The 25,299-nt window shown below is 46.4% G+C and overlaps 2 protein-coding genes across 2 annotated transcripts in view; one reads left to right on the top strand and one right to left on the bottom strand.

The window, feature by feature from the left end:
• Positions 1-10,464, bottom strand: part of LOC118247012 (D-beta-hydroxybutyrate dehydrogenase, mitochondrial-like) — a 20,595-nt gene extending 10,131 nt beyond the window's left edge. Inside the window, exons 1-2 of the mRNA XM_050712533.1 lie at positions 10,215-10,464; positions 5,312-5,422 (exon numbers count right to left, since the gene is read on the bottom strand). Coding sequence (XP_050568490.1) covers positions 5,312-5,422; positions 10,215-10,355 — 252 coding nt within the window. The 5' untranslated portion in view covers positions 10,356-10,464. The remainder of the gene's footprint in view (positions 1-5,311; positions 5,423-10,214) is intronic.
• Positions 10,333-25,299, top strand: BDH1 (3-hydroxybutyrate dehydrogenase 1). Its single transcript, XM_035544665.2, has 7 exons — positions 10,333-10,485; positions 11,561-11,689; positions 13,876-13,948; positions 15,311-15,421; positions 20,152-20,293; positions 21,871-22,023; positions 23,017-25,299. Exons 2-7 carry the CDS (start codon positions 11,607-11,609, stop codon positions 23,484-23,486), a joined length of 1,032 nt encoding a protein of 343 aa, XP_035400558.1. The 5' UTR covers positions 10,333-10,485; positions 11,561-11,606; the 3' UTR covers positions 23,487-25,299.

The raw sequence follows: 25,299 nt of genomic DNA, 5'->3' as shown, positions 1-25,299 counted from the left end.
ATTCACATTGCAGTCAGTTCTGCCCTATCGCCAATGCAACCCCACCTACGACGTTACCTTCCCAGCTACAACTTGTTGGCAAAACACACTGATCTTGGAAGACTGACTTCACCACGAAACATCAGCTGGAACCACTTTTCATAGTTGCAGACACCATCCCAGCTGCTATTTCACTGTAAAACAAAGTAGTTAACTCTATATTAAGCAACATCCAGAAAGCCTGTTAACAAACAAAGCAGGCATCTATTTTGTGGAAAGAAGTGAACACCGTTCATGTTCTGTGAACTTCAGGGGCAGGAAGCACGCTGCACTGTTCAGACACCCACATGGTGCTTCCTCTGTTTGTTAAATGGTGGATTTGAGTCTGGCATTTGTTCTTCCTCACATACTGGCTGGTTCCTCGCCCTTGCGAGCAATCCCATACGAGCTGCCACCAGCATGAGGTAGCCACATCGTGGCTCCACTCCACTGGCAGTTTCTTTTTTCTCTGCAACCTTGCAAAATGATGCAAGAACCGGACAATCCTGGGTGGAAACTCAGACAGCGTTAACACAAGAAATTGCCAAAAATACTGCTGGGAAGATGGCATTGCAGGCCACCCTAATAACAGCCCCAGAGATGGTAACTGCAGCAGCATGTCCTCCTTGGGTGCTGTGTGTTTGCAGACCTGAGCCGTGCTGCGGGCACTCACTACTCCTACCAGCAGGTCCCAAGGCAACAAATCCCACGCCAGGGAGGGCCACTACAGCCCATGGGGATCCCAGGAGAGATCCTGGCAGTACTGGCCCCATTGCTCCTGCAAAACTTCTCCCCACCACCCCCTTGCTGTCACTTTTTTCTTTCTTCTCCCAGCTCCCCTCTCCCAGTTTCATTAGCACTGAAAGCTGTCCTGCTCCAGCCCTGCCTGCTGCCTGAGCACTCTGGGGAGAGGCCCCCAGTGGGACCTAGCCACTTGCTCCCCGTTCCCCCACTCTCCCGGTTATCCTGCCCCCGCAGCCCTCGACACCTCCGGCTGCCTACCTGACCCTGCGCCTAGCAGGGGCCGCTCCTGTGCTCGGAAAACAGCAGCACCACAGCCCTCGTGCCCAGGCTGCGGCTGCCTCCCTCGCTCGTCTCTCCTGCTCTGACCCGGAGCATCCTGGTGCGGGACAGGCGGCTCTGCAGGCACAGAGCCCTGCTGTAACGGCCTGAGCCACGGCTTCCTTCCAGGGAACCTTGTGGGATGAAGGATTAGATCCTGGCAAGGACTCGGGCACCTGCAGTGGGATTTCAGTGGGAATCAAGAAGCCATAAACACAGTGCTGAAAACCCTCCCTGAGCTGCTGCCTATCCCGAAGGCAACCCCACGCAGACACTTGCTACTGCTCGCTGACTTCTCCCCTCTGGTCGTGCCACAGACCTCCTCGCACCACACAGTGACTTCGATGTGACTTTGATGCGACTGCCCCCCAGATCGAGCTGTGCCCTGTCCTGCCGTGTCTCAGGCTGTCTCGGTGGGTTTACGCTCTCCTATCACCACTGGTTCCCTCGTTGCCTTGCTGCTGCCTACCCGCACGTTCCCTTTCTGCATTTCCTCATCAGAACACCTCATATTTGCCATTACTGGATTTCAGCTATTTGTTTTCAGACTGGTTCTGATCCTTTGGCATCATTTTGAACCCTACTCTCCCAGGAGCCTGTAATCCTCCCTGCTTGACACCACGCACATTATTTTCCTAAGTGAACGCTCCATTCCATGGCGCTTCCGAGAAAATTTCACTGGGGCTGAAGAGCAGTCACATGCTTAGGGCATAAATCTGCTCACAAGACTATGAGGGACTGTGTCAAAACCCATATTCAAGACGCATTTATTCCTTCCCCTTTAACCACTCTGCTGCTTAGCCAGAACGAGATTAGGCTGACATGGCACTGCCTGTTCCCAGTAAACTTATACAGTGCAAATCACACTATGCTCTAGGCATTTATAAAATTGACAGTTCAGTGTGCTGCAACTTCATCTCGTGCACTGAAGGTGAGCTGCCTGGTCGGTAATTCCAGAGCTCTGTCTCCTTTTGGGAGACAAGTACAGTATCTGCCCTTTTCCAGTCCTCTGGAAGTACCCTGGCCTCCAAATGTTCCTGAAAACATCACCCATGAGACAGAAACCACTTTGGCTTATCCCCTCGATGTTCTTTAGTACATTCAGTACATTAGGAAAAATTTCTTTACCATGAGGGTGGTCAAACACTGGAACAGGCTTCCTACAAAGGTGGCTGACGCCCCATGCCTGTCAGCGATCAAGAGGCATTTGGATAATGCCCTCAGTAGCATGCTTTAACTTTTGGTTAGCCCTGAAGAAGTCAGGCAGTTGGACTAGATGGTCTTTGAAGGTCCCTTCCAACTGAACTGTTCGATTCTATGTAATCAGGCCTGGTGAACTCAAACACACGCATTTATGTAAACATTCCCTCTTCTTCCCCTTTTCCATCCTGCAGAACAAACATCCCTACCTCCTCATGAAAATTGCTGTCAGTAGGCATCTGAAAACAAATTATTTTTTCTTCTTGCAATAAGATCAAAGAAAATAAGAGATCGACTATTTCAGTAGTTCTTATTTTCAGGTTATTCTATAACTGATCTCTGTGCATTTTTCCACCTTAATTCTAATATATTAATGGGAACTTCCCCTGGGGACTTACTTATCCTTGCTAAACAAAATCCCTTGTGCACTTGATCATCTCCAGCTCTATTTCAGCCTGCTTTCGGTATTCAGTACCAATTTCAGTACTGTTCATCGTGTAACTTTATTTTGGCTTTATGATCATTAAAACTCCTTAAGCACTCGACAGGGTACCATCCTGTTAATGTAAGAGCTTTCTGCGACTAGCAGTACCTCAGGGATCCTTTCACTCTCAGCATAAAAGCACCAAGTAAGTGAAGACGGAATAACTATGTGTGAACTAACAGCCTGGCATCTGCTCTTTGACAACTGCCCCCATACCTGCTCTGACCCCGCAGTGAACCTACAGCAGCTCAGTCTTCTTTCACGACAGGGGAAGTTTCCTCGCATTTGCCACGAGCAGTTACATGCACACTGCCAATTACCACAGGGTAGCTGCATCCTCGGCCACACTGCGTGTGCACAGCTTCACTTACCAGCAGTAATCGCTCATATGCTCAGACCTTATTCTCCACAAGTGATCTGACCTAACAGCTCCCTGCCTTTACTGTTGTTTCCTGCTTCTTTTGGACTCATCACCCCTTTCTACAGTGACTATATGCTTTTTTTTTTTTTCTTGGAGCAGTCAGTTCTAGATTTATAGCCTTTCATCTCAAGCACATTCTGCCATTAGGTTTTCAGTAAGCTCCTGCTCATCAAAGTTGAAATTCCTAGGACTTTCTTCCCCATCAACCATCTAATCCACAAGGCTGTTCCATGAGGATGCTGCCTGCCCCAAGAACTGCAGAAAGCATTCAGCTGTGTCACTTCAGCAACAGCTATCCAGGTAATTATGTTGCCACCAGACCATCTCCTTCAGATGCACCTAACAGGTGATAAACAGAGATAAAACACTAACAAGCCAGACAGGACAACAAAAACAACAAACCACTCACGGGTGAAATCCTGGGGCACTGAATCCTGGTATTTCATACATTTATTAAATACAGAACAAGAAAAATCACATTCTTCCACTCCACCTCTTCAAGATCGAGTGCTTAGACAACATCTTGAAAGTACCTGCAAAGCAGCTAGGATTGCTGATGCATTTTCCACTTCCACACAGAATTTAAGTAGGGATCACAAAAAAAAAAAAAAAAAAGAAATTAATTGTCTGAGTAAGAAGCTGCCAGACCAGAGCTGCCAGGCCAGTTTGGGAATAGGTAATAACCTGTGATCAAGGAGTAAATTTATTTTTGGCAATAAAATGAACAAACAGGGCTTACATTGGATGCACTTAGTTTCTTTGTGGCTTCAAATAGAGTCTGACCCTCTCTTTTGTGCACTAGTGTGCTGCTTTCTGAAATAGCCTTCTCAGAACCACTCTGTCCCCTCTCCTTTCTGTTCCTTACACCTGCTGCTGTGCGAAGTGAACGCCTGACTTGCTATCACCACCGAGACAGATACCCCAAAGGAGCAAGTGACGTGATTACTGAAGGATTTACAGAGCCTCCGTATGGAAATTTCCAAACAATGGCAACCTTCCAACAGGACTTGCTTGCTCTCAAGTTACACAATATGTCAGCTGATAATAACTTTCCCTGCTGGTGTGGGGGAAGAACGTAACCTCCGCTGAGATCACACCAGCAAGGAGGACCACCTTCTTTTTTGTTATTCTTGCCCTCCACAATTTTCAAGCATCTCTGGTCATCACTCTGAGCACCTGAGCTAGAACTGCCATCTTCAAATAGCTTCTAGTCCATTGAAAAGTAATACAAAGTAAAGCAAAAAGATACAAGATACACTCTTTCATGTCATTCGTTAGCACTAAAAGCCATGATTTTTACATTGCCAATACTTAAACTTAACTACTTCCTTAAGCCAAGATAAAAGGAAAGGAAACTAAATCACTTTTCCTTCCCAGGTCTTCTGTGTTTGTGCTGATGTGTTAGGTGCTTTAGAAGCACGAAAGTCAGAGTAGAAAACAGCATTTATCTCCATGAGCAGATAACTGATAGCCCAGAGTTGCGATAGAATTATCGTATCAACACACAAGCTTAAGAGCACTTTTTAAAGAACATTTATCAAATTGGGTGCTCAATCCCTGCAAAACAGCAAAAGTAGCACTTGCACTGAAGGAGAAGAAAAAATATCTGAGAAATGAGACGCTGGAATAAGGATGTAAAGTATCCATTAAGACAGATAGCAATTGGCAATACTGGAAAGAAAACACTCTTGCTGCTGAAGAGCAACGAGGCAGGAGAGGTGGCTTGGAGACGAGTTTGAGGAGAGTGTCCCCAAAGGAAAGTGACAGCAATGGAGACACATGGAAAGACAAGAAGCCATGGTGCCATAGCACTCTTGGACCATCAGATTTATTGCGTGTGTTGCATTATTGCTGAGAGGCTTCCAGAAGTGAACTGGAACCTTGCACCCTACTGTGCAAGCTACTGTACAGACATGCAGCTGACAGTCTCTGCCCTGAAGAGCTCGGAATTACAGGAATGACAAGATGTAGCACGCCAATGAAGCAAAGAGATATAAAGATCCATGCCCACTGTACCTCCCACAGGTCTTGGACTAGGGTGAATGGAAGCCACAGATGAAGAGGCTGTTACTTGAGAAGCATTTTTCTCCAGTCACGGAAGAATTTTGATCAATGTTACTACTCACCGCTAGCAAACATCCAGCGAAAACAGTAAATCCCTTTGCATGGAGCTGTTTAGCCAAGGCATGTCCAAAACCTTTGTCACAGCCTGTTACGAGCACCGCCTTCCCTTCAACCTGCATGGAGAAAGACAATAACATGACACCGTCAGACAATGCAGTGGTGTAGGTACCAGCAGCACTGAGCTACGCCACAAAGGAGCAGCTCATTGCCCTGCAGCCAGGGCCAGCCTGTGTTTAGAAGGAACCATGAGCAACTAGGAGGTGATGTGGCTGCTATCTGGGCCCTGTGTGGGACTGAGCTCACCTGACTTTACCTATCCGAGCAATGGCTGTTCGATCCAAATTAGCAGTAAAAATCCCTTGTAAAGGCACCCCCTATAAAACACCTCAGAATGCGTCCAAAAGAGCTGGGATAATCTCCCTCCAGTCCAGAGAGAGCTCAGACCTGATGCATAATTTTGGCCAAGCATCACTCTGCATGCAGCAATATCCTAAACCAAAGCCAGGTCATAGTTCTGTGTAGCTCAGCTCCCTTTCCCCGTGCGCGGTGGCGAACACAGATACAAGTCACAATGGCCACAGACCTGTTTTATGGCAATCTAAACCCAACAATTTCAGTGGAGTTTTGGCTGGGTCAACCAGCTTAGAGAAGATAACTGTGTAGAAACGTAACCAGCTCCCAACCATGAAATCCTAAATGTATTCAATTGCCAGTCTGTAACTACGTGTGTTGCCTTGACACCTCACCTAAAACAGCAGCTCATTCTTTCAAGTATTAGTGGCCAAAACAGTACAGAAACATTAAAAAATATGCCTATCGGCTCACAGGCATATAGGAAAGAGCACCACAGAAAACATCACCATGACAGCATGTCACCTGCTTGAAGTGCAGAGCAGCTCTTTTAGCTGCAGTGACTGTTGCCTGTACCCTACCTGCTCAGTGCACCACTTTCCATGCCACGCTTTAACGTGCAGCGATGTTTCCTTCTGAAACAGTGCACTCTTAACAGGAACCATTTATCAAATCCTACAGTTCTTTCCTTTCCTTCCTACGTTATCTTTTGACTGACAGATGAATTGAAAGAGAAGATCTGATACTACTCTGCTAGGATACTACTCTACTAGATCTGCTTTGACACAACAGGCCTATGATAGTTCTGAAAACAGAATCCAAAATCCTGAATAGGATTCTGTACCAAAACATTGCACATTTACCCTTGCTTGAAAGCCATCGTTCTCCCCCTTTCCTCACCACAACTGTGAAGCAAGGACCTCGTAACATTTAGCCCAACTTGCAGCCATCCAGCTGCAGTGTTTCGGACTGCTCCAAACTGAAACCCTGTCTGTAAGGCAGTAACGTGATACAGCAATAAATATCTAGAGAATGCAATAAGGAAGTGAGGTCACTTCCATCTCTATGGCGATATCTGCAGCTAATATTCTCCATTACTGTATTAACAACATCTAGAACATGAACGTTTGTATTTTACACTACTTATGTACGAACTGTACCATCTTGCCCAGCTCCTGTTTCAGACAGAAACGGGGTAATTACCAATGCTCTGATCTCTCATTCTGCTGACGTCTGGTAGTGAAACGGCAATAAGGAATAATTGCAGGGCGATAGCGATCAGTTACTGCACATACTCAAAATGAGCCCAAGCAGGCAGACAGCAACAGGCAAATGAGCTACACCCTGTCCTGTCCGATATCTCACACTGAAGTTATTGTTTCAAAGGAGACTCATAATGTGAAGTTGAAATGAACAGATCAAAAGTCTCTCCCTCATTTATCATATGAACACCCACAGCATGTCACACAAATACCGATTCCTATATTCATGCCAAAAGCACCTACATACAGGCTAGTTCTACTGAAGCTCTAAAGGTAGCTACAGCTAAAGGACAAAAGGTAAGTGAGAATTAACTATAGTGGTCAACCTTCATTTAATTTACAGTGACACAGCTCCAAGATACATGAGGATCAATGACAAACCAGATCACAGATCTGCCAAGGTCACTTCCCACATTAATTCAGCAACCTGGCACTTACAGAAGAAAAGATTGGACTTTTTCCTCTGCCTTACCTCCCTACACCCTTTGTCTCTGAACCTTGAAGGAGCGGGACTTCCAGAAAGCAGAGGAACTGAGCAAGAGATAAAGAGATGTGATCATTTCCAAAGGCCAGAACAGGCAAATGGATAAGATGCACAACCCTCAGCTGTAGTCAGCTGTCATCAGCAGGTCTGAGAGGGACAGAGCTCACTCACGTGCAGGTAATAAAGGAAGACCTATCTATAAATGGCTGGGTTGTGGTTGTGTCTGCATCTAATTTTAGCTCTCAGCAGTTGGTTTGTTTTCTCTGGTATAAAAAACAACAACAACAACAAACACAACAACCCAAATACCAAAATGTATACAAAAATGAGGACATGGAAAAAAATCATCTCCTCAGCTGTCTATAAGGAGAAGAAAAGTGAGCAACAACTTACAGTATTGAAAGTTCTGGTGATTACTTGTTATTATTCTAATTGCTGGTAATAAAACATGTGACTACAATAACATGGTACATAACAGACCGAGGTCCCAGCAGCACTAACAAGCATCCATAGAAAACCCAAGGGATCTAACAGATCTACCTGTAGCTGCCCTCATCTTTGTGACGTGCCTGGTGGACAGAGACCTTCCAGAGACGAGAACAGGGAGCGAACCCATTGCCAAGGTACGCACCCAAAGAGATCCTATCACAAAAAAAAAACTCTGAACGCGGAAAAGCCTGACCATCCTCACCCTTTGAAAGCGCCTGAGATAAGGCCTAATAGGCCTCGCTCCTGGAGTTTGATAAGGGTCAATCTGCAGCTTACAGCTTGACACCGTGGTGACACAGAAAAAGGTGACTATCGTGCAGGCAGAGGAATGGCTCCCACCTCTCACAGCTGGCACCACAGTGATGTTAATCAATGTTTTACGGAATTTCAGGTGCCTCACTCACCAGGTCCTACAGTGGTCTAAGGGAACACTACAAAGAAAACTGTACAATGTTGTTAGCACACAGGAGACCAGCTAAGAGTGTGGAATAAAACCTTGTGTTGGAGGTGCTGCTGTGGCACCTTGTTAGGGTAACATTAGGCTAATGTCTGTATCATTGCCTGTGATCTGTGGCACTTTACCAGTAAAACACGTTTCCCACAGTTCAAATAGCTCCAGCGAGGCAGACTGGTTTCAGCCTGCAGCCAGCTCAGACGCATACACTCCACCAGCTTTTCCTACTGGGTGTACATTTGTTTTGTTAATCAGTAGAACCTATTTTACTCAAGCAGATGACCTATGCAAATTACACACACTTATGGCAATAGGGGCTAAGGAAAGCAAAGCTAGTTTGTCAGCCTCAGTCTTCCTGAGGATTTGGGAACCCACCACACTTGCCCGGACTTGATCCTTTTCCACTCTGTGCCACATTATTTTCTGAATCCTGTTCCCTTTGATGACCTCCCTTAACTGTTTTTTGGTTGTTTTTTTTTTTTTTTTTTGATCAGGTAGGTTAATTTGAAGATAAGAACAAACAGTTACATAGTAAACTTGGCTTGTTCTTTATTTCCAGAGTTGGGAATCTGAAGCTTTCAATTTGAGGAAAACAAACTGAAAACACTCAAACTGAAAGAAGGTATTTTCCCAACATACAAAAATCCTTGGCTGCAGAGCATCCCCCAGACACAAGATTCACTTGCTGCAGGAATCTCTGTATTATTGATTTCCTGCAATTCTGGACAGCATGTATTGCCTGGTTACAGTGCATAAGCACACCACCACCTCTGTTCCAGCACAATGAACTTTCAGAGGGAAAAGTTGTACAGGAAATTTTAAGCGCAAGAAGTTCGGCACAAGCTGTCATAGCTGAAAGGCCTTCCAAGCCAAAGGCTAGCGGCCAACTAGTGTACCATCCATCATCTTCATGACAAGGAGACACGTAACTGCTCCTTGAATCTCTGGAGAGAGCCATAATGCTACCCTCACGCAGATATTCCCCTCTCCCTTTGTTTCCCATGACACAAATGCAGATAGGATGGAGGTGTCACAGGAGCAGAGCACAGGAGAGCAGCGGAGCAGGAGGCTGCAAACAGGTCAGAAGTGTTTTCTGCCAACTTCAGGGCAGGCAGGACAGAGCTGGAGCTCCTAGAACAAAACACGTCCACTTTTAGATCCTCTCTGGTGCCTGCAGAAGCTATTTGGGGCATAAGCAAGAGCCAAGTTCACTCCAAACCAGTGAAAGCACCCCAGACATTTTTTATTTATTTTTGTAACGTATAAAAGGAAATGGATTATGCAATTGTTCTATTCACGGGGCTTTTTTCTCTCCTTTACACTCACTTCCAAATTTAGAACGCTGGACCAAAATCCATGCATTCGTTGCTTTATGAACGTTGTGGTGTGAAACTGTGTTTTACAGTAGCACAGAGGTCAGCACTGCAGCAACACCGACAACGCTGCCCCAGTCAAATCCCCGCAAGAAGCTGACAGACCTCCAGGCGCCATTCCAAACCTGGGGATTTCACCCCTCACCGACCTCATTTTCCCTCTCTCCCCTCACGGCGTTAAACCTTTATCCGCCCAGCAGCCCCTCAGGCCCCGGGAGGGCCTTCGGCATCGCCCCCAGCACGGCGCTGTGGTGCGGAGCTGCTCCAACTGCAACCGTGGCGGCGCCGCAGGCGCGCCGCCATTTTGTGCCGCGGGGGCCGCCTCTGCCTCCATCCGAGGCCCCTCTCCGTCCGTCCCAGGCCCCCCTCTCTCCATCCTCTCCCCCTGAGGACCCCCTACAGAGCCGGGCAGGGCTCCCCACACCGGGCTCCCCGTGAGACGAGGGCGCGGCGCCGACCCCGCTGGGTGACAGCCGCCCTCCCCATACTCACGGGCAGGGCGCGGCGAGCCCGCACCGCCCGGAGCGGCGGCAGGAGGAGGAGGCGGAGGAGGCGGCCCAGCCACCGCCCGCCGCCGCCCGCCAGCAGCCCGGCGGCAGCGCCCAGCGCCAGCAGCCCGGCGGTGCCCCGCATGGCCGCAGCCCGTGGCGGCCGGAGCCTATCGCCGCCGCCCGGCCCGGCCCTTCCCCCGGCCCGCCCCCGGGGCACCGGCACAGCCTCATTCAAACGGCGGCAGCGCCCCGCAGCCCCCCGCCGGCTCCAGGTAAGGCGCGGCTCGGCTCCCCGGGACCCCTCCCTGCCGACATCCCCAGCGGCCGACATCTTCCCTCGCCCCCCCGCTGCCTCCACCTGCAGCCTGCCAAGGGCTGCCTGGGAGCGCGCAGACCCCCAGGGCCCCCTCCGCAGCTGGCTGAGCTCCGGGGCGGGCAGCAGCGGGGGTTGGGGCCAGCCGGACCCCCGGCACCTCGCAGCGCAGCACATCTGCCTTCATCGAGTTTTCTAGACCTTTCTTTTCCTAGCCTGCTGTCCAACAACAGCTCTTTTTCTGGGGAATTTGACGGTTTTTTTTTTTTTTTTTTTTTCGTTTAGGCCTGTTTCTCTGCAGGCCCCGAAGCTACGGCAGCAGCACAGAATTCAGCAGAGACATAAATAAGACCCCAAAACTAGGCAGCATTTTTCAGCTGTAATGGAGGAGGCTGTGCTTTAGGCTGGGGAGATGTTTTTGTGTGTGTGTGTGTGTGTTTGCGTAGTGTGCGCTGGATCCGGTGTATCCAAAGGGGATATGATTGAAGTCGACTTTCTGTGCTTCACTCTTGCTCTTGAGCCATTTTCTTCCCCTAGTAACTTTTACTCATTCCGTGTGCATCGTCCAGTATCAGCAGCCAATTAATTACAAAGAAATTTATTTTTAAGCACGTGGCTGTAAGAGCCATAAAGCCCAGGGATTGCTTTAGGAACACGTAACATAATGTCAGCCATGGCGTGAACTTCTGTTTTAGTTGAAAATTATCTTGTATTTCTCACTTGAAATAATATATTGCATGAGTAAATAACTCATTTTTTAGCTGTTTCTGATAATGTAGTTTAGGATGCATTAAACAACGAGAAATGGACTTTTTTTTGAAATTACTTCCTGCTTGTCAGTTTACGTGTAATCTTTTTCCGTATTTAAAGGCAGCTCGAGGTGGCTGAAGGTTGAGTCGTTTATCTCGGTGTGAGGGACTGCAAGGGGGAAAGATGAGTTCTTTGGACTTGATTTTCTATTTGAAAGACTTAGAGCCAGCATGACTTACAAAATAATTGAGCAACTAAAGCTGAGGTGCTATCTTGTCTTGCAGATCTAAGGGAGAACAGTCTTGTTGGTAGAGTGTCTTAATTGGAAGCATGTTGGCAACCAAGCTGTCCCGGCCTCTCCTGAACATCTCTGTAAAAAAACTGAATTTCAAGGACCCAGGGAATGGCTTCAGGTAAGTAACATGGTGAAGAAGACATGGAAGGGAACTTGGGTTGGGTAATGAAACTGTTCGTTGGTGTTCTTTTTTTTTCCTCTTTCTTCTGAACATGAATAGGCAGAAAATTGCCTACTTAATTCTAACCCCTAGCTCTGAAAAATATATATATATATATAGTGTATAATGGGAACCCTACTAGTTCAAATTCAGAGCAAATGGATTACTTTCACTGGGTTTGCTTTAAAGCAAGGTTCCCAAACAATGGTGTGTGTATTGCTAATTGTAAACAAGCAGTTTAATGGACTAAGCAAGAATTGCCACTTCCGTTGTTGTTCCACTGCTATTGATAGTGGTGTGTGACACCATCACTGCCAAGGATGGCTCCTGTGACAGAGCCATAAAGAGCAAAGATAGCAAAGTAATCAGAGATTTCCTATGCAAACAGGTTGACCCTTTTATCTGCTGTCTACTCCACAACAGGCTCAAGCTGTACCAGCAGGAATCTATCTGCTGTGGCCTTAAATATTCAAATTAATGTTTTATTAAGTTCAGAAAAGACTTTCTTTTTTTTCCACTTTGTGATCCCTGTACTCAGGGCTTGGTACGAAGTTTTGTGTTTTTTGAAGTACCCATACACTGCTAAATCTGAAATGGAAATGCAACTGTTTGTCTGAACGATAGTGTTGACCATGATACTAGTATCTTAATGCACTGAGGTAACGTTTGTGTACTTGACTCTTCAAGCTGAGAACTGCTTTTATTAGTGTAACTGAACAAAAGCAAATGTGTGGTTACAAGGACAGATTTAATTTGTGGACCATCTGTGCATTTTAAAAGCCTCAGTTGTGGTCTCTAGAATTCAGTCATGCAGAATGACAAAAATGGCTCATGGTACATTAGTGTACTTGAGGGCTAGCATCATCTATGCTTCTTAGCTGTTTCCTCTGATGACATTCCTGCTGATTAGCAGCTGGCATCTATTTTAATGCCCTTGCCTTCAAGTCAAGGTAGAAAGAACACGAAGCAGTTATTCACCACGGGTTACTGTGAATAGAGTGCAGCAAATCAATTGTTCACTGTGCTGCAGTGAAATAACAGGACCAGATGTGACATTGAAAAATAAAAATTAACTTCATGCAACTAAAAGAAACATTATGAACATTTCTGGGCACTTTGAAAAACACAGAGAAGCTTAGCGTTGAGACAAAAGTTCCAAGCCAGGATTCCGGTCAGTAATGTTAACAGACAGTTTGGGTCTGGGGTCTGACCTTTGCAGCAATTAAATTGGCCATTGCTGTTTCAAGAGTTGATTGAGCTTGTGACAGTGAAGGTTAGGAAAAGAGCCAAACTGTTGCAGGAAGGTGAGTGGATACCATTACCTGTATGTAGGTCAGCTCCCTTCTCATCTGCTTCAAAGCTGTTGTGCTGTTAGACCTTGTCTTTAGCCCTGCTAGCAGAAAATGCAGCTCAGAGGCCAGAGTGTCCGCAGATTGCTGTTCAGTGTTGCACAGGTCACCCTAGGAATGCCTGTGATGTCTGAGCAGGAGATAACTGTGGGTGATTAAGCAAATTCACTTAGAAGAGCAGCCTGGAAGATAACATCTATTGAAGGACAGATGTTAGAGGAACCAGAGAGCAGCTGAAATACAGCACGTCTAGGGGAAAGCCAGAAGGCAGGGGACAATGTCAGGGCCCAAATCAAAATATGAAAAAGCTGACATAGTCCAGAGAGGTGGCTGGCAAGGATGGAGGACAGGGTCAGTCTGATGTGTTGTCTAGGCCTGGTTTTGATGAATGACAGTAAGGCCTAAGACAATGTGATGCTACTGGTCACATAGCTTTTATAAACAGATACTCACCTGGAGGGCATTGTTGCTTTGCTCTGGTCTGTATTCGTGAACACGCTTTATTTACTTCAGTCAGACATGCTGTACAGAGCAGCTTCAGATCTGCATGGCAGATACTGCTCAAAGACCTAGTATCTCTTAGTTTAAGCAGTAGCAAAGAGGAGATATAAGATCTGTCTAAGAGTATCTAATGCATAGACATTGCAGAGGAAGAAATGTCCAGATTCTGTCTTCTCAAGTGACAGTCTGCACCATGTACAAAGGTAGCGCCACTTTCTTTTTCGTGTGTAATGCTGCAGCACCAGGGTATGGACAAGATGTCCCATGCCTGATTGTTCTGTATTTTTTTAACAGGCCTGTGAAAAGATTTTGCTTCCCTGTCTTGTCCTCGTGGGGTAGCCGCTCTTATGCAAGTGAGGTTGATCAGGTGAGTGTGATTGTGGTTTCCGGATTGGGAACCAGTTCTACTGAGCTGGAGCTTTAAACTCCCCGAAGCCTGGTGACCAAATTCTTCTTTCCTATTCGCCCGAAAGACTCCGAGCTGGACCTCTTCAACATACTCTGCATTCTTTCCTAGCACAGAGCTTCCATTGACGCAACATGGTACATGCTACTAAGGATGGAAATAAACAATCACACCAGTGTTTTTTTTTCTATTTTTGGAACTCACACAGCAGATGAAATCTTCCACCTTAGAGTGGAGGGTATTTGACAGGTTCTTAATAAAGCTCTCTTTCCAGAGTATGGTTGTATAAAGTCATGTAAATAAATTGGTGCGTACTCACATCTTATTCTGGAGAGGGATCCCCTTCTTTATTAGCCTTTTCCTTGAAGGCAGTAGCTTGCCAGAAGCAGTGCCCAGCAAAAGGAAAGGGGGTGTTTTGCCCTGTTGTCTGTCGTGTAGCACAGAACTCAGCGCTGTAGCAGGGCTAGAGCATGCACATCTTGCTCCATAAGCCTGGGACAGAGTCTGAAAGGAATTCAGGTGCAACCCTCGCATCACTGCCAGGTGGGACTGATCAGTCCCTGTGTATCCTGTGGAAGGCCCCATTTCTAGTTTTAACAGAGATGAGTTGGAATGAATTGCAAACAGTTATTACCTCATCCCACCCACAGCAGCACCTTGCTGCATGCACACCTGTTGCTGCTAGGATGTTTGATGCACTGTGCAGTTCTCAACATGCCACTTAACTGCGGCCTCTCTTTGGGCTACGGCAAGGGGTTTGGAGAAGGAGAGAGGTGTACTTCTATTTAAATTAGAAGTTAGAAAGATCAGAAGACAAAAAAAAAAAACTAATCACCAACTGGACTTAATTTCAAGTGTGCAATCCCCTTGATTCTGCTTAGCTTTTAAAATACAGCACTAGAGGGTTTATATACCAGAGGGAGAAAGATAAATGAGCAGTCAGTAAGGTTAACAGACCGCCTTTTTTCAGTCAACCTATCTTCCCCACACCTTACAGGCTGCAAGGCACAGAACAGTAGGAGCAGTTGCTGTTGAAGAAAAATCATTTCTTGGGAACTGTCTGGTATATTTTCAGATTTCACGATGGATGTGAACTGCCAGAGAGTGATAGTTTGGTCTCTTTGCCTTGAAAGTTGTTTGCCGGAGGTGCTAGAACCTGTTTCTTGTCTTCAGGAGGCTCTGGGTGGCAGTAGCTGGCAATGAGCGTAGAAAATGTCCCTGGAACAGACTGCTCCTGGCCAAGGACATGGTTTTGTTCTGTGTACTGCAAGTCACCGATTTTGAGTGCTCAATTCCAGCGCATTGTTTTGTTTTGTTTTGCAGATTGGCAGTAGAGCTGTGCTGATAACAGGTTGTGACTCAGGGTTCGGATTTGCCTTGGCCAAGCACCTGCATGCCAAAGGCTTCATTGTTTACGCTGGCTGCCTGCAAAAGGTAGGAAAACCAAAAACTTTGTTCTTCGACTGCGGCATGTGAACAGACACACAAATCCAGTCTTTCATCTCCACTCTGCAGAGCATCTTGCCAAGGAGAGGGAGGGTTGTTGGCAGCCCAAAGGGAAAGGCACAGGTGCTTGAATTTCATAGAGCGTTATCTGGTCTAGACCATAACCAGGACTGCAGTGCTTGGAAAGGTTATTTGTTACAACACTCTGGTCTATTCCAAATCCAATCAACTAGAACCCCACATCTGAGTTTATAGGCTATACATAATTATTCAGATTTTATTTTGATTAATTATGACATCCAGCAAGCCACCAGTGATATTATAGGATGTGGTACAAGCATTGCTTTCTATATACGTGAATACAGCCATGCTGTAGTGTGCATTGAGGGTGCACACTGAACTCGCTGTGAAGGTGATGAAGTCCCACTAGTGCAACTGAGAGCAGATTCAGGCCACAAGTAGCTTAGTGGTGCAGTTGTTGATATACTCTCGAAGAGCAGTCAGAGATGCCTCATCATGGTGAATAACAGAGAGCTTTAGCCTTTCCTTATGAAACACTGGCACATTTTCAGCAGCATTGCCATTTCCTGACGGAAGCAAACCTACTCCTCAGGATATCCTGGGGTGGGTCAGTTACTTTGATCCAAATCTTTTAGCTTGCTTATCACTACAAATGTGTCCTGAATAGTTATATTATTTAAAGAGACTTTGTCAGGTGTTTTTTTTTTTTTTTTAAAGTGTTATCAATACTCTTTCCGATGTTAGTATTTCCATTATTACAAAGTTTTGCTTAAATTATTAGTTTCTTTCTGCCACATTTTTTTCAAATGAGAAACTTGTGTTCAGATAGCTCCATCCCCTTGTGGTGTCTCAGCCTTGGGTCAAGGCTATATTTTTTTAACCTGGGCTCCCTCTACAGGCTTCACAGTAGAACAAGATACTTTCTATAAACTGCTGCTTTTCCAAAGGTATTGAGAAGAGGGAGAGTAGAAGGCTGCTTTTTTGGCAGATATTTTTACTCTGCTTTTGTAACTAAAAGTCAACATTAGAAGAGATGATAACATTGAGACTTAAAGACCACTGCTCAGAATAACTGCCTGCCTGTATGTTGACAGTAGTCCAAAATTTCGGAGCTACAGGGTTACTTCTGTATTTCACTTCCTCAGTCTGAGCTGCCAGAAAGACCTGATTTTCAGTGAGCATGCGTTTAACTGTTGCTGAAACCTCCCTTCCATTTTGTTGTCTTCAATACACATGCTACTGCAAGCATGTTAGTGGAAAATCATGGCCTCTGACAATTTCAGCATAAACTGAAACAAAGCAGGTGACAGAAGTCCTTTTAGCTTTGATCAACATTTGTTTCCTCTCCAAGAATCACCAAAAATCTTTGTGTTGTCACTGGTTTTTGTTGTGTTGTGTTTTTTTTAGCTGGATTCATGTTCCATGTTCCAAAATTTGTGTGACCATGGCAAGACTGGTGACAGCAACTGTCATCAGAAAAACACTATAAAAATGCCAAAGCTCCCTAGTCAACTGGTTGGCCTACCCTGTGTCTTCAGGTCATATACTTTATGGAAAAAAAAAAAAGTTCTTAGCCCTGTAGAACTAAACTCCAAGAGACTGAGCTGACTTGTCTTTAAGCCATAGGTCTCATCAGAAAAAAACAAAGAGAATTCTGGTCAGTGTTATTGTTGGTACTGATTTTAGGGACAGAAAATGTTCAGTCTGTTTTTAGGTTCTAGATGGAACTAGAGGTGGAAATAAGAAGCATCACATTTTGCTTGTAAACTGGATATATTTGACCTAGCCCTCACTGAGAGGAAATGAGTATGAAACTTGAGTATTATTTTCATGTGACTGCTTTTCAGAGCACAGCTGCACATCAGAAACATACTCCAACATTGTGTCCCCAGGGAGTGCGCTCTCCTTGCAGATAAAACATATGTGCAGTGCTGTCCCTTCATGAGGAAGGGTTTCCTAGAGTGGCCAGATCCTGAGCACCTGGCTGGTTTTTGCTGAAGGAGACCTGGGAGGTGTTTGGAGTCGTGACTAAGGGGACCCCAAGGATGCATCTGTGCTAAGTGCTATTTCACACTGTTTGTTCCTAACATTTTCACCAACAAATGTATCGGTGAGTGTTGATGCTTCATTGCCAAAAGACAGTAGTAGACTGGATCCGATGAACAATCACACTGCAGCTGTCTTATTTTTCCTCTGTGATTAATAGCTGCAGGAGCCAGCTGACACGAGATGAAGAAGGTATTTTTCCAGCAGTATCTGTTACCAGTGGACATATGTGGTGTTTGTCATGGCTGTCAGGAGTGTCATGGAATCCCTGTTTGCTTTGCTGTGTGTGCTCAGGCCTCTCGGAGCTTGCAGGGGAATGAGAAGGCAGAGGTTATCTGAGCAGCCCAGCATGCAGGCAAGTTCCTGGAGGGCCCAAAAGAGTGCTGAGAGCCACAGGGTGTGACGTGTCTTCAAGGACACAGTGATAGAGATCCAAGCTGAGGGCCATGAGAGCGACCATGAAAAGAGGAAGATGAGGCAGTGGTCTGCTTTTTAAATATATGAGAGCTGGGTCCTCTTGCCATGGGGTCTGTGGACGCATGAGGAGGCCCTTCCAGTGCTGTGTGGGGGCCCAGGGGTCGAGGGATGGGCTGTGCCCTGTGCCAGGAGAACATGATGCAGTCATGGGGTACCTGGCTGAAACACCACCCTTCTGCCCTTTGTGAAGAGCCGAGGGGATGACCCTGTGGGCCTGGGTGAATGGCTGGAGTCCGTCTCTTGGGTCAGGATCCCAGCCCCAGGGAGTCCTCTCCAAGCACCTGGCTGTGGGTGGGGGGAGGCAGGAGGGATGGTGGCTTGCAGAGCCGGCTCTGTGAGGGAGGAGGAAGAGGATGCTGTGAAATTTCCAGCAAAGCTTTATGAGGCCTCTGATGCTGGTGCGCTTCTGTGGCCCAGAGACCTGGCCATACAAGGAGAATTGGATACTTAAGAGTCAAGTCCACTGCTGCACATCTTTTGCCAAAACTTTTGAGAAGTTGAGACACGTGCTTTTTCCACCTTGTGCCCACATGGTGGCTCGTGGAGTTTTCTTCTCTGGCAGGTGACTTCATAGCACCTCACAGACCTGGCACTGGAGGAGGAAGCACGTTGGCTTTGCTGTTCTCCTTTTAGCTCTATCTGCTGATTCCAAGGGACTTGTATGCTTACATTTGCTGACTCCCTTTTGGCAACTTATTCCCTTTTTTCCCTATTCCCCTTTTTGGGCCGTTTGTGTGCTTTCCAGTGCTTTGCCATACACGCTGACTTCAGCACCAAAGTGGGTTTGAGTGAGCAACGAACTTAGCATGAAGTTGTTTTTGTTCACCATAAAACCAAACGCCATAAAGCTATGCATGGGACTTCTAATGGCTCCATTTTGTATGTGAAATGCTTCTGTGTGAGGAGAATGCAGTAAATGCCGTCTCTTAAGGACCAGCACTAACCAGTATTAACGGTCTGCTTTGGAATAAGGAAGGGTGGAGAAGAAGATAGAGGAGACACCAGGTACCCCAGCCAGTGAGCTTCAGGGTCCTGTGTGTGAGCACAGCAGATAAGCCCAGGAACAAGAGGATCCAGGAGAAGGTGTTTTGGAAGATAAGGTGGCCCAGAGACGGAGCAATGTGTATGGCCACTCTTGTATGGGCACAGTGTGGTATCTAAAGTGGGCTACCTGACGTGGGCTCTCTGAGGAGGCAAGTGGGCAGTCTGAAAGCAATTCAGGGATAGTTGCAAATTCATACTAATATTGTGTGTATGTGTCCTCTTAGCACCATAGCCAGGTTAGGCTGCAGGACCACCGCAGCAGGTAGCTCTGGGCATGGCAGCCTTGTTGCTAGCAGTATCTGGCCCATGGGAAAGGTGTCTGAGGGGTCAGGTGCAGTTACAGGGCTGGACTGTGAGTAGGTATGCGTGTACTGGGGGAAACTGTTGCTCTGAGCTGCGAAAAAAAGAGTGGAGATGGGAAAGAGGTGTGAGAAACAGCTCATGGAGGGGGCAGGAGAAGAGAGCAGTGCTGGAAAAGCCTCCTGGGAACTTACCAGCAGGCGAGCTGGCCAGCCACCTGGTAACTGCGCCCTGCAGGAGTCGGCCGGAGGCAGTAGGTGTGTTTCCAGGCAGTAGGTGTGTTTCCAGGCGGCAGAAGCTGTGTGCACGGATCAGCTGAAGCGAGAGAGCAGTGGGCAGGCAATCCCTCTTACAAGGCTGTCACTCCCAGGGCTGGCGATGTGACTGAGAAGCACATGCAATGTACATGGGCAGCCACTCACTCACCAGCTATTTTATACCGTTACCACCGCCACACTGTTTGTTGTGCCCCGTGCACAGGCAAAAGTGACCATGGCACCCGTGGCAGTGGATCACAGCTTGATCTCAGAGCTTGTACTGGGCAGCAGTTACCTTGCTGGGCAGATCCAGCTTCGCCTGCTTTCTTGGTTGCTGCAGCAGTTTGTAGCAGCTGACTTGATGGCAGGGCCGATGGTCAGATGGAGCTGCTCAAGGAACGGTGTTCTTCTGCAGGAACAGCCGTGTCTGTGCCCTTTTGAACTGCAGGACTGTCCTGATCATTCCGATTGCCCTGCGCACTCTTCTTTTGCTTGATTTGGCAGTTGATACATGCTTGGTCTTCTACACAAGTTCCTTGGCCAGATTCAAACCAGCTCTTTCTTCCCCTCTAGGACAAGGGAGATGGTGGCTCCAAGGATCTGGACAACATGAAGAGTGACCGAATGAGAACTGTGCAGCTCAATGTCTGTGACAGCAAAGAAGTGGACCGAGCAGTGGAGCATGTGAATAGCAGCCTGGAGGACCCAGAGAAAGGTAGGCGTATCCCACAGTCTGTAAGGGCACACAAAGATAGGTGACAAGAGCTCCCTCAGCTGGGCACCGAGAGCGTTTTCAGGGCACACTTCAGAAGCTGAGCAATACATTGAAGGGCAAAAAGCTCTGAGGAGCAGCAGTGCAGAGCAAATGGCCTGTTTAAATGTGCGATATCAGAAAGCAGCTTCCCACTTGCACCTTAAGACAACATCTGCAAACAAACAAGCAACAACAAAAAAAAGGACTCGGCTTTTTTCTGCACTGGCTCCCGTAGGGACATAAGCAGAAATTGGGGCGTTGCTTCAAGGCCCTGGGATGAGTGCTTTAATCCTGTGAACTGAGGTTTATTGCAACCCCCGTTATGTCATAAGACCTGGCCAGTGCCCAAAGGTTGTGGATTAGCAACCAAAGTGTCTCCCCTATACTTTCAAAAAACAAAGGAAATGGAGATGTTTTCAAAAGGATTTCTTATGAAGCTGACTATTATTAATGCTATGGTAAATATTACCATATATTATACATTTAATAGTTGCAGGGGTAGCTGTACCTATCTTTCTTAGCATGTCTGCCTCATTCTGATGTGAGGACAGCAAAATCTGCTCTGGTACTATGAAAATTCCAGTTGCTCATGCATTCCTAAAACCTTTCCACCCTTTGGTGACCTACGTTTTTCTCCTTAAGGAGCGTCCCACTTCAGCACCTGAACGTTGTTCACAAACAGAACAGCCAGTAATTTTTTATTTTGGATTTTGCAAAAACCTATTTCCTTTACTTTTTTTAATATTTATTTTTATGTGTACATTTCTTCTTTATAAAGTTTTCCAGCCCTGTATTCTCAAGCATAGGCCAAGAGGACGTTGCTTTCTCTGGGCTGCTTCTGAGAAGATAGATCTAGACACAGTCAGTCAACAGCTAACAGTAAGATTTTATAAAAAGCAGAGAGATGCCAACCCAGACCTTTCTCAGTCTGTTTCCTGTGCAATTAGAAAATATATGCAGTGAGTTCATTTTATTCCAAATTCCTTTCTAAACTTTGTTTTCATTGGCAAATGAGTTGATAGCTTCTGTTCATATCTTGCTTAGAGCAGAATAAAAGGGAGAGGCCATGGCAGGCTCACCCATGTCCATATCCCCCTCACCAGTATTGCAGACATTCTAAATCTTATGGTAACACGAGATTTTACACCAAAAGAATTTTGTTTCTTACAAGGTCTTTTCTGTTCTTATTATTTGCATTTAGAGAGTGTATTTTGCTGCTTTTAAAAATGAGAATTTTAAAAAGAGAATATCAAGGAGAACAGCTTAGACAAGCTGAAATTCTCTGTTTGCTGTTTCAGAATTTCACTGTACTCACAGTATTTTGTGGCTGCAGTGTTGGGCAGTACAAACAGATTTTGATTGTGGTTATATTTGCTCAGGAGACTAAGGTTTGCTCTGGGTTCTCTTCTATCTGGTTGTCATAATTACAGGTCTTAATGAAGAGCTTTCTGGTTCAATTATCTATTAACCAGGCCTTTTGCAAGCTGATCTCATTAGTCTCATAGAGGGAAAACTTTCTGTTTGGTTTTATCTTGTAGGGCTCTGGGGGCTGGTTAACAACGCTGGGATCTCCACGTTTGGGGAAGTAGAGTTCACCAGCATGGACACCTACATGGAGGTAGCTGAAGTGAACCTGTGGGGCACTGTGCGAACCACCAAGGCTTTCCTCCCGCTCATCCGGAGGTCAAAGGGTGAGTGATTTCCTCCTGACTTTCACTCGGTGGAGCAGGTCCCTTGCCCTGCCCCGTGTCTTACTGTGATAGAGACCAAAAGGTCTACTACACTTCTCTCTGCACCACTGGCCACCTTTGTACCTTTACAGACAGAACGTGACCCAAAGCATAGGCACAATGGCTCTGGAGTTCACATAGGCCTCAGCATAAAAATGCAAAATTGTTCTTGTACTGGGGCCAACTACCTGACTAAACAAGTATATTTTTTTTACTATATGTGGCCCAGGGAGCATTTCTCCACCATGAGAAGGTATCTGCTTCTGTGGTCGAGGTTCCTCTTTCTAATGTAACTCAGCATAGAGCACTGAGAGGAAATGCAGACTCTGGTTAGACTGCAGCATCCAGTCTCCTACCAGCGCTCCCCTACCAAAATGAGAGAGGAGGAAAGACCCAGCTCTGTGCCCGAAGCCATAATCCAGCTGTCACATAGAGAAGGATGCAGTGGATTTAGGCTGCTTTTTCCATTTGTGGTACAGGAGCAAGCTATGCACCTTTGAGAGGCAGATGCTATAAGCTACCACGGGGCTCCTGGATATCGTACCTTAGCCTTGCAAATAAACAAGCTCAGTCTTGGTGCCAGAGGTTTTCTTTGATGCTGCTTCCTCTTGTCTGGGCTCAGTCCTGATTGCTGCTGAGCAATCCAGTTTCCCACCATGCAGGTTCTGTCCAGCCTCTTCCGTGTTCCCCATAGCACCGCGCTTTGTGTGTCACTGTCTGCCTGTGCCCTGTACAACGAGCCAGGGAGCACCCTGCGGTGGGCTTGTTCTCCTGCCTGAAGGCTGGTGCATAGGGCGGGAATGCACCGATAGAGCCATCAGCAGGTCTGCCAGGCAGCTCTTAGGGATATGCAGGGAGGGGTGGATGCACGTTCAGGAATCTGGTGGGAGGTTTGTGTCAGGTATCTGCTCTGTGCATCTCAGCTCATCTGTGCTCTACCTGGCCTCTGCCTAGGTCGTGTAGTGAACATCAGTAGCATGATGGGTCGGATGGGCAGTCCTGCCCGCTCGCCGTACTGCATCACCAAGTTTGGCGTGGAAGCCTTCTCCGACTGCCTGCGGTACGAAATGCAGCCCCAGGGGGTGATGGTCAGCATCGTGGAGCCTGGCAACTTCATAGCTGCCACCAACCTGTACAGCCCCGAGCGGATCAAAGCCATAGCCGACAAAATGTGGGACGAGCTCCCTGAGATAGTGCGCAAAGACTACGGCAGGAAGTACTTCGACGAGCAGGTCAGCAAGATGGAGACGTACTGCAACAGCGGCTCGACAGACACCTCGCCGGTCATTGAGAGCGTTGCCCATGCACTCACCTCCACGACCCCCTACACCCGCTACCACCCCATGGATTACTACTGGTGGCTGCGCATGCAGATCATGACACACATGCCGGCAGCCATCTCAGATCGGCTCTATGTCTATTGAGGCCTCGTACTCCTAGGCTACCCCAGTGGGAAGTTTGTTTTGAAGAGAGCATTGTACACAATTCCCATTTTTTAAATTTTTCTAACCTCATTTCAGAGTACTGTATTTTAGCTCTAAAGGGTTCATCTAAACATCTGACATAACCTAAAGGGCAATAACTTGCAAAGGGTGCTTCATAGGCAGGAATATATTATGTTTGTGCAGGGACGTTGTTTCTTTGCTATTTATTTCTTGTAATCCTTCTTTTTTTTCACCTCAAATGTCAAGTTAAAATCATTATTTAAATTGCAATTGCTCTGAAGTGGTTTCAAAATAATTTCTGCTGTTGACTGCACACAATTTTCAGAATTCCTGCCTAGGATGCAGCCTTCGCACCATATAACAGACGCCCTGATGCTGTAGTGGCAAGCCACTGCCTCCTGATGACTAAGAGTGTCCAACAGACTTTTCTAGGCCTGATTACAGTAACCCAAGGCAAAGCAGAGAGACTTCTTTAATTTGGGGATCAGAACTCAAGACATTCGAAATGCTGAAACCAAGCAACTGACCCTGTCCCTTTTTCTCTTAGAATTATACTGAGAATTACTAGAGAAAAGGAACCAGTTTGCTTTTTTTCACGTGCTTTCTTGGAGTTCAGTCATCCAAGGACTCAAGCCAGCAGACTTTTCCCACAGGAGTTTCTTAATTGTATGAGCATTCCCGTGAGTGTGAGAAGCTTTACTCACAGGGCTGCAGACATCAGGATTGACCCCTAGTAACATTTCTCTTCTCTTCAGTAGTAGTTGAATGCCAACTCCTAGAGTTTTCCTTCAGCTCCTATAATCTGTGAGGGTCACCACTGACCAGAGGGAAGCAAAGAGGGTTATAGTGAATCAGATCAGTGAATGCCATTCTTACCAGGGACCTCAGTGTTAGTTACACTGAAGTATTTGTACAGCACCACGCACAGAAGGCCCTTAACCCTCACCAGGGCCTCCAGGCACTACTGCAGTGCAGGTGCCGTTAATAACTTCCATTGAAGGAGTCACTGAGCCGAAATACATCTAACAGGATATAAATCTAACAAAACGTCCATAACACAATAAAGTTAATTTTAGGTGCAGTTTAATTTCCATGATGGTTATGTTTACATGTCTGTGAAACATTTGTTTTGTACTGTAAGAAAATAAGGAAAGGAAAGGAAAGAGGAAGGGAACGGAGAAAGGAAAGGAAAGGACAGGACCACAAAAGAGCCTTTCGTGGGGAAATGTTGAAAGAGTTAATTTGTTTAAGCTCAAAAGGAAAAAAAACAAAAAAGTAATTAAAATAACCATTGTTAGCAAAGTTGAAGAGAAGGGATCTCATGTGCTATAGTAACATACCATGACGTGATCAAACTCCTTTGGCTTAGTAAATGTATACATGAATGGTAAAATTCAGAGGCTCCCTCTCTGTTTTTTAATATTTAAGGTGAAAAGCTCACATACTTTTTTTTTAATTTGGTGAAGTTCGTGCTTGTTTTTATACATACACACTTAACTGAGAGGCATATTTGCAGTCTAGACTCTTGTATGTCCACATTTGTGCAAGACTTCGGTATGAGCGCTGGATGTATCCTCCTGCCTCTCTTGACAAATATACCAAACCCCTGGACTCTGTGATCCCAGCTCTTAAGCCTACATCTGTACCAGATTCACACAGATTGCCAAGGATTGTTATGGATCGCTCCCATGGAGTGGGAAGAGACTGAGCTATGAAGAGTGGAAGGGGATAGCAGTGATTCAGCAGGGCAGGCATACAGCAGGCCACTGACGAAATAAAACCCTGGGAGAGA

The sequence above is a fragment of the Cygnus atratus genome, chromosome 9 (assembly GCF_013377495.2).
Source record: "Cygnus atratus isolate AKBS03 ecotype Queensland, Australia chromosome 9, CAtr_DNAZoo_HiC_assembly, whole genome shotgun sequence".
Classification (NCBI taxonomy): domain Eukaryota; kingdom Metazoa; phylum Chordata; class Aves; order Anseriformes; family Anatidae; genus Cygnus; species Cygnus atratus.
This window is presented reverse-complemented; position numbering and strand designations above follow the sequence as displayed.

What these genes read in the sequence shown, in the direction of transcription:
- BDH1 (XM_035544665.2), top strand. Translation starts at nt 11,607, where the DNA reads ATGTTGGCAACCAAGCTGTCCCGGCCTCTCCTGAACATCTCTGTAAAA. An exon ending in GACCCAGGGAATGGCTTCAG is followed by an intron (nt 11,690 to 13,875) that starts GTAAGTAACATG and finishes TTTTTTTAACAG; the next exon opens with GCCTGTGAAAAGATTTTGCT. An exon ending in CCTGGAGGACCCAGAGAAAG is followed by an intron (nt 20,294 to 21,870) that starts GTAGGCGTATCC and finishes TTTATCTTGTAG; the next exon opens with GGCTCTGGGGGCTGGTTAAC.